At 45.1% G+C, this 12,603-nt stretch overlaps 1 protein-coding gene and 1 long non-coding RNA gene across 3 annotated transcripts; one reads left to right on the forward strand and one right to left on the reverse strand.

Annotated features, from left to right (window-relative positions):
• Positions 1–1,876: 1,876 nt before the first annotated feature.
• LOC120700422 lies at positions 1,877–4,085 on the forward strand. The gene is made up of 2 exons (XR_005685887.1): positions 1,877–2,187; positions 2,526–4,085. It is a non-coding gene; the product is annotated as an uncharacterized LOC120700422 (long non-coding RNA).
• LOC120700421 (CSC1-like protein At3g21620) lies at positions 3,990–11,620 on the reverse strand. Of its 2 annotated transcripts, none has more exons than XM_039984652.1 (12): positions 10,545–10,563; positions 9,751–10,080; positions 9,187–9,333; positions 8,949–9,084; positions 8,444–8,545; positions 7,875–7,994; positions 7,656–7,736; positions 6,864–7,204; positions 6,473–6,718; positions 4,957–5,281; positions 4,615–4,848; positions 3,990–4,510 (listed from the first exon to the last, which is right to left on the reverse strand). In XM_039984652.1, exons 2-12 carry the CDS (start codon positions 10,062–10,064, stop codon positions 4,250–4,252), a joined length of 2,307 nt encoding a protein of 768 aa, XP_039840586.1. In that variant the 5' UTR covers positions 10,065–10,080; positions 10,545–10,563; the 3' UTR covers positions 3,990–4,249. The 2 variants fall into 2 exon arrangements, with proteins under 2 accessions (XP_039840586.1, XP_039840585.1); XM_039984651.1 differs by lacking the exon at positions 10,545–10,563 and adding an exon at positions 11,144–11,620 and having other exon boundaries at positions 4,014–4,510.
• Positions 11,621–12,603: the final 983 nt, after the last annotated feature.

Below are 12,603 nucleotides of genomic sequence, written 5' to 3' on the forward strand. Positions count from 1 at the left end.
AAGCCTTAGATGAAACGAAAAAAAATACAACTTCAGATTGTCAGGGAGTAAACTTGCAAGTGATCTTGTTTACATATGACACTAAAGGTATCACATAGTCCATATGCAATTTGAATTTTGAATAGGCATTCACATTTAGTATCATTGTTTGGCCATGTTTTAAATAGCGGGCTATAGGATTTAGCGGCAGGGTCCTCAAAACGCTATTCGCGCCGCTATAGCCCGCTATAGCGCGCTATTTTGTACTGCAGTGATCATAGCGGCAGCTCCGTGAAAACCGCTATAGCACCACTATAGCACCGCTATAGCCCGCTATTTAAAACAATGCTGTTTGGTGAAGAAATCCAAAGAGTGAGCGCAAGAATATATATCATGTACCTATACCTCTGTTTGCCAAGTTATGCGCAAATCTAGAAGAAAAACTCTACCTCAGTTTGACAACCTTTGAGCTAATCAAGAAAACATAACACAAAGACTGAAAAAATTGAAGACAACCGAGAAGACTATTTGAACAGTAGGTTTATCAAAATGGCTTCCTCTATAACTGAACAGAGCTGAAGGACTAAGCTAATTATTGATATTGAATAATCTAAAAGGTTGCATAAATTCCAAGCTACCTTTTTATAACATGGAGTTTTTTTGCAATGGATCTTTGTTTATTGAATGGTGAGAAACAATATTTCGAAATAGAAAACAAAGCAACTCAGAGCTGAGGCTTCTCTACCTTCTAACAAACTATAATCCCAAATCAGCAAACAATCTTACCAAGAGAATTGATCCAAGCGCAGGTGACCATAGAGGAATCCCGGCGAGAGGAAAGAGGAGGACAACACAGCGGCGCAGAAGGGAGAGACGGGACGTTGAGATGGTAACTGCGAGTTCGTGACGAACCGCCGAAGGAGCGGTGCGGCCGCAGGGATCGATTTGGAGGAATAATGGGCAGGATTCGCTGGAAGAACATGGGTTGTGAAAAATATTCGCGGGGCAAGGACGACGCTTGAGCCGGTTGAGGAAAACGCGACCAACCACCTACGACAGTCAAGGGCAGCTCTACCTGGAGGTGCCTCCTGCTTCCGCGTGGGTTGACGTTGCGTTGAGCCGACGCAATAGTGACCGCGCATATAAGAGCCGGATGCTCAGCCATGACAGCGTGTAAGATACGCGGCGAGCGAGGAAGAAGTTAAACGCAGAGGCGCCACATGTTCTCCCTTTCTTCCAGCGATATGGATTTACATATAGCGATAGCCCCCGGTCCCGGATGGCATCAGCAGTGGTCCATGATGGAATAGAGAGAGCAGGATCATGTGAACCGCGTTTTTTTATTTTTTTTATTTTTCAAAATTATTTTCTACAGAAATATATTTTCGATTTTATAATTTACAGTTTTGTACCCTACCGCCGGGCTGCGGGGCGGCCGGCCCCCTGCCGGGCGGTAGGGACTTCAATGTAAATAAAATTTATATTTAATCGTATTTTAGCTCTTGGGGGAGCCTGCCGCCCCCTGCTGGGGAACAGGTACCTGCTGCCCACTGGCGGGACGCCACGTTGTGATGGTTTGGAGTTTGAACTTGGGCCTAGCCTAGCACGCAGATGAGCGAGATGGGCCACCATTGTTTTAATTTCCTAGGCCAGGCTCTGCAGATCGAGCCGCGGTGGACGTCTTCCTGCCGTAGTGGGCCTCTCTCTCTCTCTCTCTTTGAGAGGCAGACAAACAGGGAGCAGCATGCATGGGACGCACGCAGCGCAACACAGGCAGCTGGCTCGGCATCTGCTACGTTTGTCGTCCACGCGCGCCGTGTCGGAGGGATCTCCCTCCGGCCGGCTGCTGCTTCCTTCCTCTCATCATGTGCTCGCTTGTTCCTAATGATGACTTCACTAATATCTAACCGCCGGCGCACTGCATGGCGAGGAGAGCAGCCGCGGCCAATGCATGCACTCGCAACTGCAAATCGGCACCAGTCTAATATTACCCCCGGCGCCTGCAATGCCTCCCTTCCGTCCTTCCGCCCAACACCAGTATAGGCGATCGAGCAGCGATGGAGTGGCTAGCTGGGAAAGAAGAAGCATCAATGGCGCTAGCGATGCTAGCGCCCTGCAACGCGGTGGAGGCATGGAGCTGCACGCTTCGTAGCTAGCTGACCCTGGGCAGAGGCCAGCAGGAAACCTCGAGCTGCAAGCAGGGATCAGGTGATCTGTGTGATTCAGTACCCTGCTCATTCATTCCCCGTACATATAAGCTGGATCATATCGTCGCGATGCATGCCCTGTTGCATCAGAATTATATTGGGCGAGCTTTATTTTCTGCATAGTTTTCACGGAGAGGTTGTTTTGCATCTGATATGTTCCCTTCTAAATCTGCTGCCAACTACATATGACATCTCCATGCGTGCATGCATTATCTGCTTCTTAACCTGTTTGCCCATGTACGTATACTTCAGCTCCTGAGTCGATCAGTAAGCTAATCAGGGGGGGGGGGGGGGGCAGAATGAACTAACAGCTGAAGATTATACCTGCATGTTATGCAGAGACTGAACAAGGCATCTATATGCAGTGGCTTCTGCTTCATCTGCAGACGGGCTGGGACTGGGAGAGGGGGAGCAACCCTGCTAGCCTCTAATGAAACAATTTCACCTATCTGAAGTTCTTCTCTAGTTCCTGCAAAATTTGAGTTTATTTCCCAGTTTTTATGTCTGCACTAACAACTTGGGTTTGTTCCGAGATCTTGACAAATGCAGGGCAATGCTGATGAGCTCAGTTAAAATCTGGTTCCCCAAGTTAACACTACGTTCAACTGCTAGCAAATTACAGCTGTTTTTACATCTCATTGACCGTGCGTACGTGGTAATATGCAATAAATTCACGCACCTTCCTCTTGTCTGCTGCTGGAGTTACAGGCCACGGTGTGGTGTCGCCGACGCAACTTGCTGTAAACCTGTAACCTTAATGGTATGGTACGTGAGCAGCAGCAGATCGAGCAGAAATATTCGCCGCGGGCAGGTGACCAAGCAGTGCATCTCCTGTGCGATTCGCGGAGCCCTCGTGCCGAAGCCTGATGCGAATGTGGCCGGCAGGGGCCACGCGAGGCTTGGTGTCCCTGCAACGCCGCGACGCGTTGCCACATGCCCCTCTCTGTCAGCAGAGTGATGACTGAAACATGCGAGGAAGGAGGAGCCGCCGGACAGACCTTGATTAAACTACAGCAATCTTCTCATCGGAGTCGGAGGCAGCGACGACGACTGAGCAGCAGCTCGCATGGCATGATCAGCACATGAGAGGTTGGTTGGTTGATGATGAGGACAACGACAAGAGGAATCGTAGCCATGGAGACAGGAAGTAAAGATAATATATATACAAAGAGAAGCGCTAGTTTTCACTGCCATGTCTGATGGTGAAGCGGCAAGCAGGCGTGGGATGCCAGTGATGCCACGATGATCCTGCAAGTGGCTGATGACTGCATCGTGCAGCTAATCTTTTTTTGCTGGGAACCTTATCTCTCCGATCTGCATCTGCTCAAACCAAAGCTAGCTATATAAAGGCCATCGGAAGCAGCAAGCCAGTCGCGCCCCAATTACAAGAAGCGCAACAACACGCGAACACAGCTAGCAGCTGCTGTGTTCTCCAGTTCTTGTAGAGCCCTCCATTGTTGCGACTTACAGCAGAGTCAGCGAGGAAGGAAGCTGAGAATGAAGACGAAGGTTGGGATGCGGCGGCAGAGAGGAGGGCAGGCGGCAGCGGCGCCTGGAGGGTTCAGCAGGTCCCTCAAGGAGCAGAGGTCCAAGGTGTACATCGCCATGCGATGCGTCGTGATGCTTCTCAGGTGGCATGACTGAAGATCCATCGGCTCGGCGGTCGCCATTCAGCACCAACTGACCAAGATTTTGAAAGTTCACTGTTTTTTTTCTTGGGAGGGAGGAGTGTTCTCTCGACTGTCTTTTTTCTTAATTTTTTTTTGTTCCGATTGCCAGAATGGTAGCGGGCAAGGTAGACGATGCATGTACATAGAGAGTTCCATATAGAGAGGTGGATACTAATCAGACACATACAACTTTAACTGTGGTACATCCTGATTGGAAGAAGATTGTTTTCATGTTACTTTCTCCAATAAGCCCAACATTTTCTCCCTCCGCTTGGTTGAGCAGTAAACCACCAAGCGATGAACCGCAACCCCCCCCCCCCTCCCCCCTCTTTCATTCTGTACAGACTTAGCTACTGACATCGTGTACACAATGCACAGAGCCTGTAGCATGTACTATGATTTTTCGGGCACAGCCGACGACAGGCCGTCGGACCCGTCGTACTTGCTCTGTGCGGGCGTTGTCCTCCTGGAATGCCGCTTGGTCGGCACGATCACCTCCTCCTCCATCCACCCATCGTCGTCCGCCACCGAGTACCTGTCATCATCGTGGTCGCCGGCCTTGAACACTGGGTGCAGGTACGAGTTGGCCAGGTACGTCCTCAGGTCGAAGTTGGGCTCCCGGGCGCGTTCCAGGGTGTCCTTCCGCATCGCCTCCTGCGTTCCATTTCAGTTTGAGTTTATTCAGTATTGTTCACTTGATCAGAAACGAGGCACACGCACCCCCGATGCAGTATATGCTGTTATGGGGAGAGGAATACCTGCAGCGGGTTCCTCACGAACGCCGGCTCGTAGCGGTTCCTGCAGTACTTGTGGAACCAAAAGGTCAGCACAGGAAGAACAAGGAGCGCAGGCGTCGACTCCTCGAAATCTTTTGTGCTCAGCAGCCCCAGGAGCAGCAGTTGCGATACGATCAACGCCGTGATTATACGCCCGTGAACACTTGGCCAGAACTGCGCCCCGCTCTCGTATTGCTGATTGTACACATTTATTATCTGACAACAGATTGCAACAAGAGAAGCGGACAAAGAAACAAACAAAATCATTTAAATATCCCTCAGCGGGTTTCGCAATCAATTGTACTCTTTTTATGAGTCTCATACCTGGTGACGGTAGACAACATAAGCGAACCCAAAGAATACCAATATAAAAGGAAGGATGAATGGTGTCACCGCAGCGTAAACAAGGCCAAGCAAGAAGTATAGCTGTATTCTAGGTTCACATGAGTCAAAGCAGATACTGCCAGGATCCATTGCCTCTTCTCTGTCCTTTTCAGTTTTGACCAAGAAGAAGTTCTTCAGATGGTAGAATATTAGTGGTTTCAATCTCAATATTTCACCAGCTACACCAGTCCAACCATCAACCATTACATATGTTATGAAAAAGGTTGCTTTCATTGGAATGGATACACCAACCATCCTTGGTATCCTGCAGAATAAGCAATATTGTCACATTCCTGAAACCATGACCACCATTTACTTTCAGTAAGAGAATGTAAGGACGTTGGAACAAGGTAATGAAAACAAACATAAGTTGACACTTCAACATTAACATGTTGAGAAGTTGGGTTTTGATGCCAAATGTACTGAGTACTCCCTCCATATGTAAGGTGTTTTATATAAACTAGCTTGATCAAAGTTGGACAAAACTAAAACACCTTATATTTTGGAACGGAGGCATCACGCCAGCACCAAACAATCAGCTTGCCTCCTATATCAAGTTTTACTATCACATTGACCGACGAAAGGCCTAACCTTTATTTCTTTTCTTTTACTTATTTCTTTCTCTTTTCTTCCTTTTTTTTTTGCTAGAATGGACAGTGTTTCTATTAGCCTAGACTCATGAATTGCTTCATTCCTTTAGAAGGCACCGCTGCTACTCTGATATTTTTTCCCAACATCAATCAATGGAATATAATTATATCAATGTACAAAATAGCCCGCTAATAGCCCACTATTGTCCGCTATTAGCTTTTTAGTAGACCTACCGCTACGCTATACAACATTTATCCGCTATGTCCGCTAAAAGGGGTTTTACAGGATTTAGCGGTAATAAATGTCCGCTAAAGATTTATTTAAAAGAAATTGATGGAGAGAATAATGGCTTGTATTCCTCCAAACCCTAAAAGGGTGGGATATATAGATCCTATACATGAGCCTCTAGATGCGCCTCTATACATGGGCGCACATATACACCAACAGAAATAAAGAATCAATATAACTAGAGTGGATCATAGACAAAGCAGTAGAGGCATAGTTGGACAGTCAAGATATGTGTTGAGACTATTTTTAGAATGTTAGACCAATGATTCTTCTAAATTTGTATGTAATTATTGATTATTTTATTATTCCGCTAAATGATTTAGCTTTCGCTATAGCTCTTTTAGCTTTTTGGAAGGGTTTTCGCTAAATATCTTAGCCCGCTATTTCTTAACTTAAATTATATTGATCAAAATAATATAGACCATATTCCTAGCAGACAACCAAATCTACCTCTATAAACAAAGGGACAACTCTATTGTGTAATGGGAGTTTGTAGCCATATGACGCAGCTATGTCTAAGCAGTTTGAGTACATAAGTAGATGTGGAGGCACAGGATGGCAGAACACCAGAACATACTCATTTGCTGACATATGAAGGTAGGCTTTAAGCTGCTCCAAAGCAGATCCTGTAATTACGCTCCCTAAAAACACATTGAAGAACAAGAATATATAGTACTTTGATGCAGATCGCCGCTCCAGAGAAGACTGTGATATCAGTCCTTCAAACTTGGACATAAACATCAGTATAGTGGGAAGCACTATAAGGAAGATCTTCAAAGCAATTCCAGGAAGAAACCCTTGGATGAATGATTTAATCATTGGTCTGCATAATAGATCACAAGCAGAAATCAGGGAATGTTATCCAAAGAGCATGCAAAGTATTACCATATAAAATATCAAACTACGGCCATGCTGAAAAGTTAAGAAACTGACACAAGTTTGTTGAATAATCAACCTGTGGAACTTACAATTCAACCAAGGGCTTTAGAAACGGAAGGGCCTTCTCTATTCCTTCAAGGTTTGCAAGAGACTGTACGAATGCTATTGGAATAACATAAAAGAAGTTAAGGAAGAAGAATGCCACAGCAATTATCAACCTCCTGACTGTGAGGGAAACAAATGGGATGGATAGATTATTCCAGTAAACATCACGAGGTTCTGGAGCCCATTCAGTCAACCAGACTGTTGGATTGCTGGTTTGTTGGGTCTGAGCACAAACTGCTGCACCCCAACGGGAGCGAAATGAAACAAATGCTGCTGGCACAACTGAATTTGGATCCTTCATGACCTTTATACGCTCTTCAGCTTCCTGTGTATCAAGAACTATCAAAATCTAATGCACTAAAAAAGAATCCAGAACTAGCACTGATATAAATCCAGTCAAATAAGAAGATCCATTAAGGAGTCTACTGCTAATTAGCTAAAGCATAGGTGGAAGGGCTAATAATCTAGTCAATGAGGTCAGAACATTTAGTGGAATGTGAAATGGTCCAATGATTCTATTAGCATAGACAGTACAACTTAATTCCTTATCTTCTCAACTTTGAAGTCATGTTAACTGTAAACAAAATTTAACACACAGAAGAAATATCCAAAACTTGGAAACACAATATATATTCTACATTTCTACCAAAATAAGAAGGTATGTAAAGTATCTAAAGCATATATACAAGGGCTAATAATCTAGTCAAGGGTCAATTCAACACTTTGACACAGGAGAATGGTACAATGATCATGTTAGGACAGAGGCTACAACTTACTTCCTTCACTATCTTCTCAATCTCTGATTTGTAGTAGTCAATAGCATCGACCTTGGAGCCAAAGCATCCAAGAAAACTAGTCTGCAACAAAGCTCAGGTAAATGGCACTGAGTTAAAACTAAAGATACTAATGCAAGATTCTACTATAAAGATTAAGAAATCAAGATTGACAAGGAAAATAAAGAATAAATGGCCATCTAATTATTCTTGCAGACTAACCTTGGTGGTAGGCCTCTCTGATGGATTTCTTTCATACTTGAGTCGATAATAATCAAGCCAATTTTGCATCTTCTTCTTCTTTTCAACCAGATCAGCAAGCTTATTTGCATTGTAAACCACCTACAGAGAAATATATTAATATTTCCCTAATATAAACCATTATTAATTAAGAGGAGGCTCTACTACTAATTATGGGATGAAAAGAAAATACATAACCTGTGAAGCAGCGAAAGAAAACTGTCTAGTGGATATGACATTCTACATCAGTTCTACTCAATCTCATAAGATGGCATACTTTTCCACATCATATGATCTTTTTTTCATCAGTTCCTTTTCAGATCACTAGTAACTCGCATAAACAAGAATCCTAACAAAAATAGGAGTTATGCTAATAGAAGATTTCTCTTTTCAATCACTTCTTATTTGCACAAACAAGGATTTCTAGGAAAAAAGAGCAACTATATTACAAAGCTACTAAGCATGTTGATAATGGGCTGAAAGAAATTACAAAGAGCAAAGCCGTAGCAATGCATAGGCCAGTAACCATATCAGCAGTTTAGTAAAGGTACCTGGTGTCTTAGATAATGATCAGGATGATTGACAAGGAAGAAATGTTCCACAAGCTCACTAATTGATTCATCAGGGTCTTGTGGTATATTCCGCACAAGGACCTAAAACACATCGACAAATTAGTAACTTACATTAGCAAACTCAAACGCACATCAACTTATCATGACAATTCTCTAAAGATAGCTCTGATCTGAATTTTTTTTATTTTGAGAATGGGATCTAAAGAAATGTGTGGAATTTGCATCCGGTCTCATGCTATATATCTAGAACGCGCAAAGAAACGTTTGTCTTAGACCCATGTAACAAAAGGATCTGAAAACGAATTTGGTTTGTTCGATGATGACGGAGAACTCCAAGTTTGCACGTGCAGAGTTGGCAGAATTATTAACTTGAAATTTATAGAGTGTATCTACTTGTTCAATTATTCAATGTAATATGCAAAAGTAAACATATGGATCCAAACCTACTAAACAGGAAAAGAGCAGCAGAGTTAAAAGATCATACAGTGAACTGATCTGGCCGGCGTTTCTCTGAAGCAAGAAAGCGCAACCTCATGTTGGCGATAATTTGATACTCCCGCCGCAATACATAGCAGGTCCAAAATGTGATCGCATAAGCCATGGCCAAGTGAGCTATAAACCTGTACAAAACATGAAAAATATTAAATTTGCGGCCAGGTCTCTGCCTCTGGAGATATGTGCAAAGCCTTAAAAAAATAAGTAGTGTACGATCTGTTGCTCACCTCTTCGACCCAGTAGGTATATTGGATATCGAGAGTTTATCAATATAACTGTGGACTAAGGTCATGCCTTCTAGGGTATCATTGGTCCAATTCACTGGGACCAGAACAACAAAAGCCAGAACCGTAATTGGAACAAATATCTTGAGCCTGCAGTGATTAGTAAAAATTCTATTAGCGCAGAGACATTGAAAGACAGGAACAATAGTGATGAAGGACATTAAGCATTACTACCTCCATCCCAGGATATAAGGCGTGATCAAACTTGGCATGGTCTTCAATAAATAATATTTGACTCTTAAGATCTCCTATAATATAATGTTTGTAGCAACAAAATTATAGTTATATGAAACTACTTTTAAATATGAATACAATGATATGATTGTTATAAGACAAAGTTTTTATTATATAAGATTAATCGTAGGTCAAAGTTTTTAAAGTTTGAATATTGAATTATGTGCGTGCCTTATATCCTGGGACAAAGGGAGTAAATTATAACCCAGTCCAAGTCACCCAGCTATATGTTTCGCACATAGCGCTAAATGATTAAAAGGGCAGCCAACATACCCTGTTAGGTATATCCGTAGATATACCACAGAATCAAGACCTGCATGGTTAATCAGCTCATCCTGGGGCATCTTGAGAGCAGCTGGCATCCAATTTAAAAATTTCAAGTACGATCTCGCGTCTAAATTGACAAACTTCTGCACAGCTGCACCAGAGGTGATTGGGTTGTCTCTCATGCCCCTGAGGTACCATTTTGGAAAGTAGACCCTGTCGTTGATGGGCTGCAACCGTAAGAATGCAAATGCCAGCAAGAAAGCAATGGCAGTCAGTACGTTGACAGCTGCAGAGAAGCCTATGTCATTGATTGTAGCCATGGTTGCCTTTTAACTCCTGCACACATAAACATTGTACAGTGTAAGGATGGCATGAACCATGTGCCGCGGGTGCAACATAATGCCCCAAACTCCCAAGAGAAAGCATATTTGTGAGAAAAACATTGAATCACAGCCACATGAATTTGTGCTTGCTTAGACACCCACATTCAGTTGAAACATGAACAATTATGCCAAATTATGAGCACGTGGCACGAGAATCTGCTGCCCAAGTCTATGACACTATGCATTAGCTGATTGGCATTTGATAATCAATCAAATGTACTTGATGATGTTGACACGGTGTTGAGTGCAACAGAGGAGAAGGTGACAGCAATCAATGAATGCATGGTGATGGCGATTGCAATCCTACTTATGACTCAACAACAGCACATGGAAAGGAACTGATAACGGAAGTGTGAGTCCAGGCCCCAGGCCGGCCGCGAACAAGGCATGTGAACGGAGGAAAGCTGGTTGCTTTACCCATATTCCGGCCATCCCGAAGCGTCGGAGCCGCGGATCTGACCGAAGGGAAAGATTTGCCGACATACTTGTAATAAGAGATAATAAGTAGTAAAGCTTAAATTATTGAGCTGGATGAAGTTGTGGTGGAATGCAAAAGAAGAGCTTTTCTTTTTGAGCCCATATAGAAAGGGATGTTTTAAAAGGGGAGTAACTTAACAACTAAGTTTTGGCGAACTGCACATGCAAGACAGCGGATTTATGCGAATCGGAGGCCTCCGCATCGGGCTTTTCAGTTGGGAAGAGCGGAGCAGTTAAGGTAAAGTTGAGAGCTGAACAAATCATGAACAAAAATGTTTCCATCTTTGGGTATAAGCAGGAAAGAAGGAAGGGAAAGACGCGCTCATCCGATCCAAAACCAAATGGGGAAATCTCGTGTCAATGGGGGGAGAAACAGGGAAGAAAAGACAGTATGTGCATCCATAGACTCCGCAAGGACGAGACGATTTGCGGGGGCGGAACGGAGCTGGTAGTGAACGGCAGAGCAAGCGGCATGGGGTGGATGGATGCAGCATCGAAGAGAAGGGAGGGGAGGATGGAGGAAGAGAAGTGTACATCACCTGCTCTGTGCTGCGCTGCTGCCCGCGGTGGCGGCGCCGGATCGATTGGGCTGGAGATGATCCTCTTAGTCACGGCGGGGAGAAGGAAACCCCGCCGGCAGCTTGCCTTGCCTTGCAACCTGCTAGCTTGGCCGCTTGGGCTTGGTAGGAAGGAGAAGGAGCCCGCGGCGGAAGGAATCCCGCGCCGCGCCTGATGAGCACGCCTCCGCCGGCCCGCTGCCTTGCTGAGCTGATCTTGACGCCAATTGCCTTGCTCTCTCGGGGATCGACGGGATTATTCGTGGGAGGAATTAAAAAGAGGGGCGGTGAGTCGGGAGGCGCAACGGTCACCTGGACCAGGGGCAACAAGGAAACAAGCGCTGCTCGTGTGGCTTCGCTGCTCCCGGCTCCCGAGCCCTCCTGGCCAGTGGCCACCACCACAAGAAAGCCACAGCGACGCCACGCACTCGCAGCGGCAACGCTAGGCGCACAGGGGTGGAAGCGGAAGGGAGGGAAGGAAGGGGATGGGAGCAGACGGGCACTTGACGGACGGCGGCCGAAGAGTCCACAAGCTTCCAGGTTCCAGGCGCCGCGCCGCGCGAGGGGGGGGGGGGGGGGGGGGGGGGCTGGCTGCCGTGGGCCCGGCCTGTCTCTCTCTCTCTCCGTGTGGGGTCCGCGGTCGGTCGGCACGAGCAAGTCCAGCAGGAGTCCACTAGCGGATGGATGAAAACGACCCGGACCCGGGCATGGGCACGTGGAGGATTTATCTTGTGCTAGATAGCGCACGCGTCCGGCCGCCCGTTCGTCCGCGTCATTTGTGTCAAGAGCAAAGGATCCCGCACTTTCGCTGTGCTGTGGCTGATGACTGGTGCTGATTTATTATGAGAGAAAAATACTACTAACTGGTGCTAGTTTGTGTGTGAGAAAAACACTGTTGGTTGGATGCAACGACGACAGCACCCGCTCTGTTTCCATCAAGGGAAAATAAAACAAAAATAAAAAAGTCCCCGTCAAAGTGGAAATCTTATGGATCAAACAATTCAGGTCATGAACACTCAACTCGGTTTTTGTTAAATAAATAACCTGTTCAAATCTTGTGGTTATAAATTAAACCGTGAACGAGAGTGAGCAGAGGCAGAGCAGGCTTTTGTATGACCGATCGGATCACGATTCAGGCAGAAGAGCACGTGAGTCCGGACAAGTCAAGATCACGGCTCCGAGAAAACTTATTAATAATATGCTAGTTTTTCAAAAAAAAAAGGTGGAAACTTATAATAAATCAATCGATCGCCCATCACCAATCGATGAGGGAAGGGCAGATGATGGATCCATCCAGTGCCCGTTGTCACTAGTCTATTAGTGAATGACGCGCGCTATCGCGCGCGCTCATACATCTAACGTATCAATGCTGTTGTTAAAGATTTGCTGGCGTGGTACTGCCTTGTTTTGACTGTTTTTATATTTCTCTGAGCTTAATGATA

The sequence above is a fragment of the Panicum virgatum genome, chromosome 3K (assembly GCF_016808335.1).
Source record: "Panicum virgatum strain AP13 chromosome 3K, P.virgatum_v5, whole genome shotgun sequence".
Lineage (NCBI taxonomy): Eukaryota > Viridiplantae > Streptophyta > Magnoliopsida > Poales > Poaceae > Panicum > Panicum virgatum.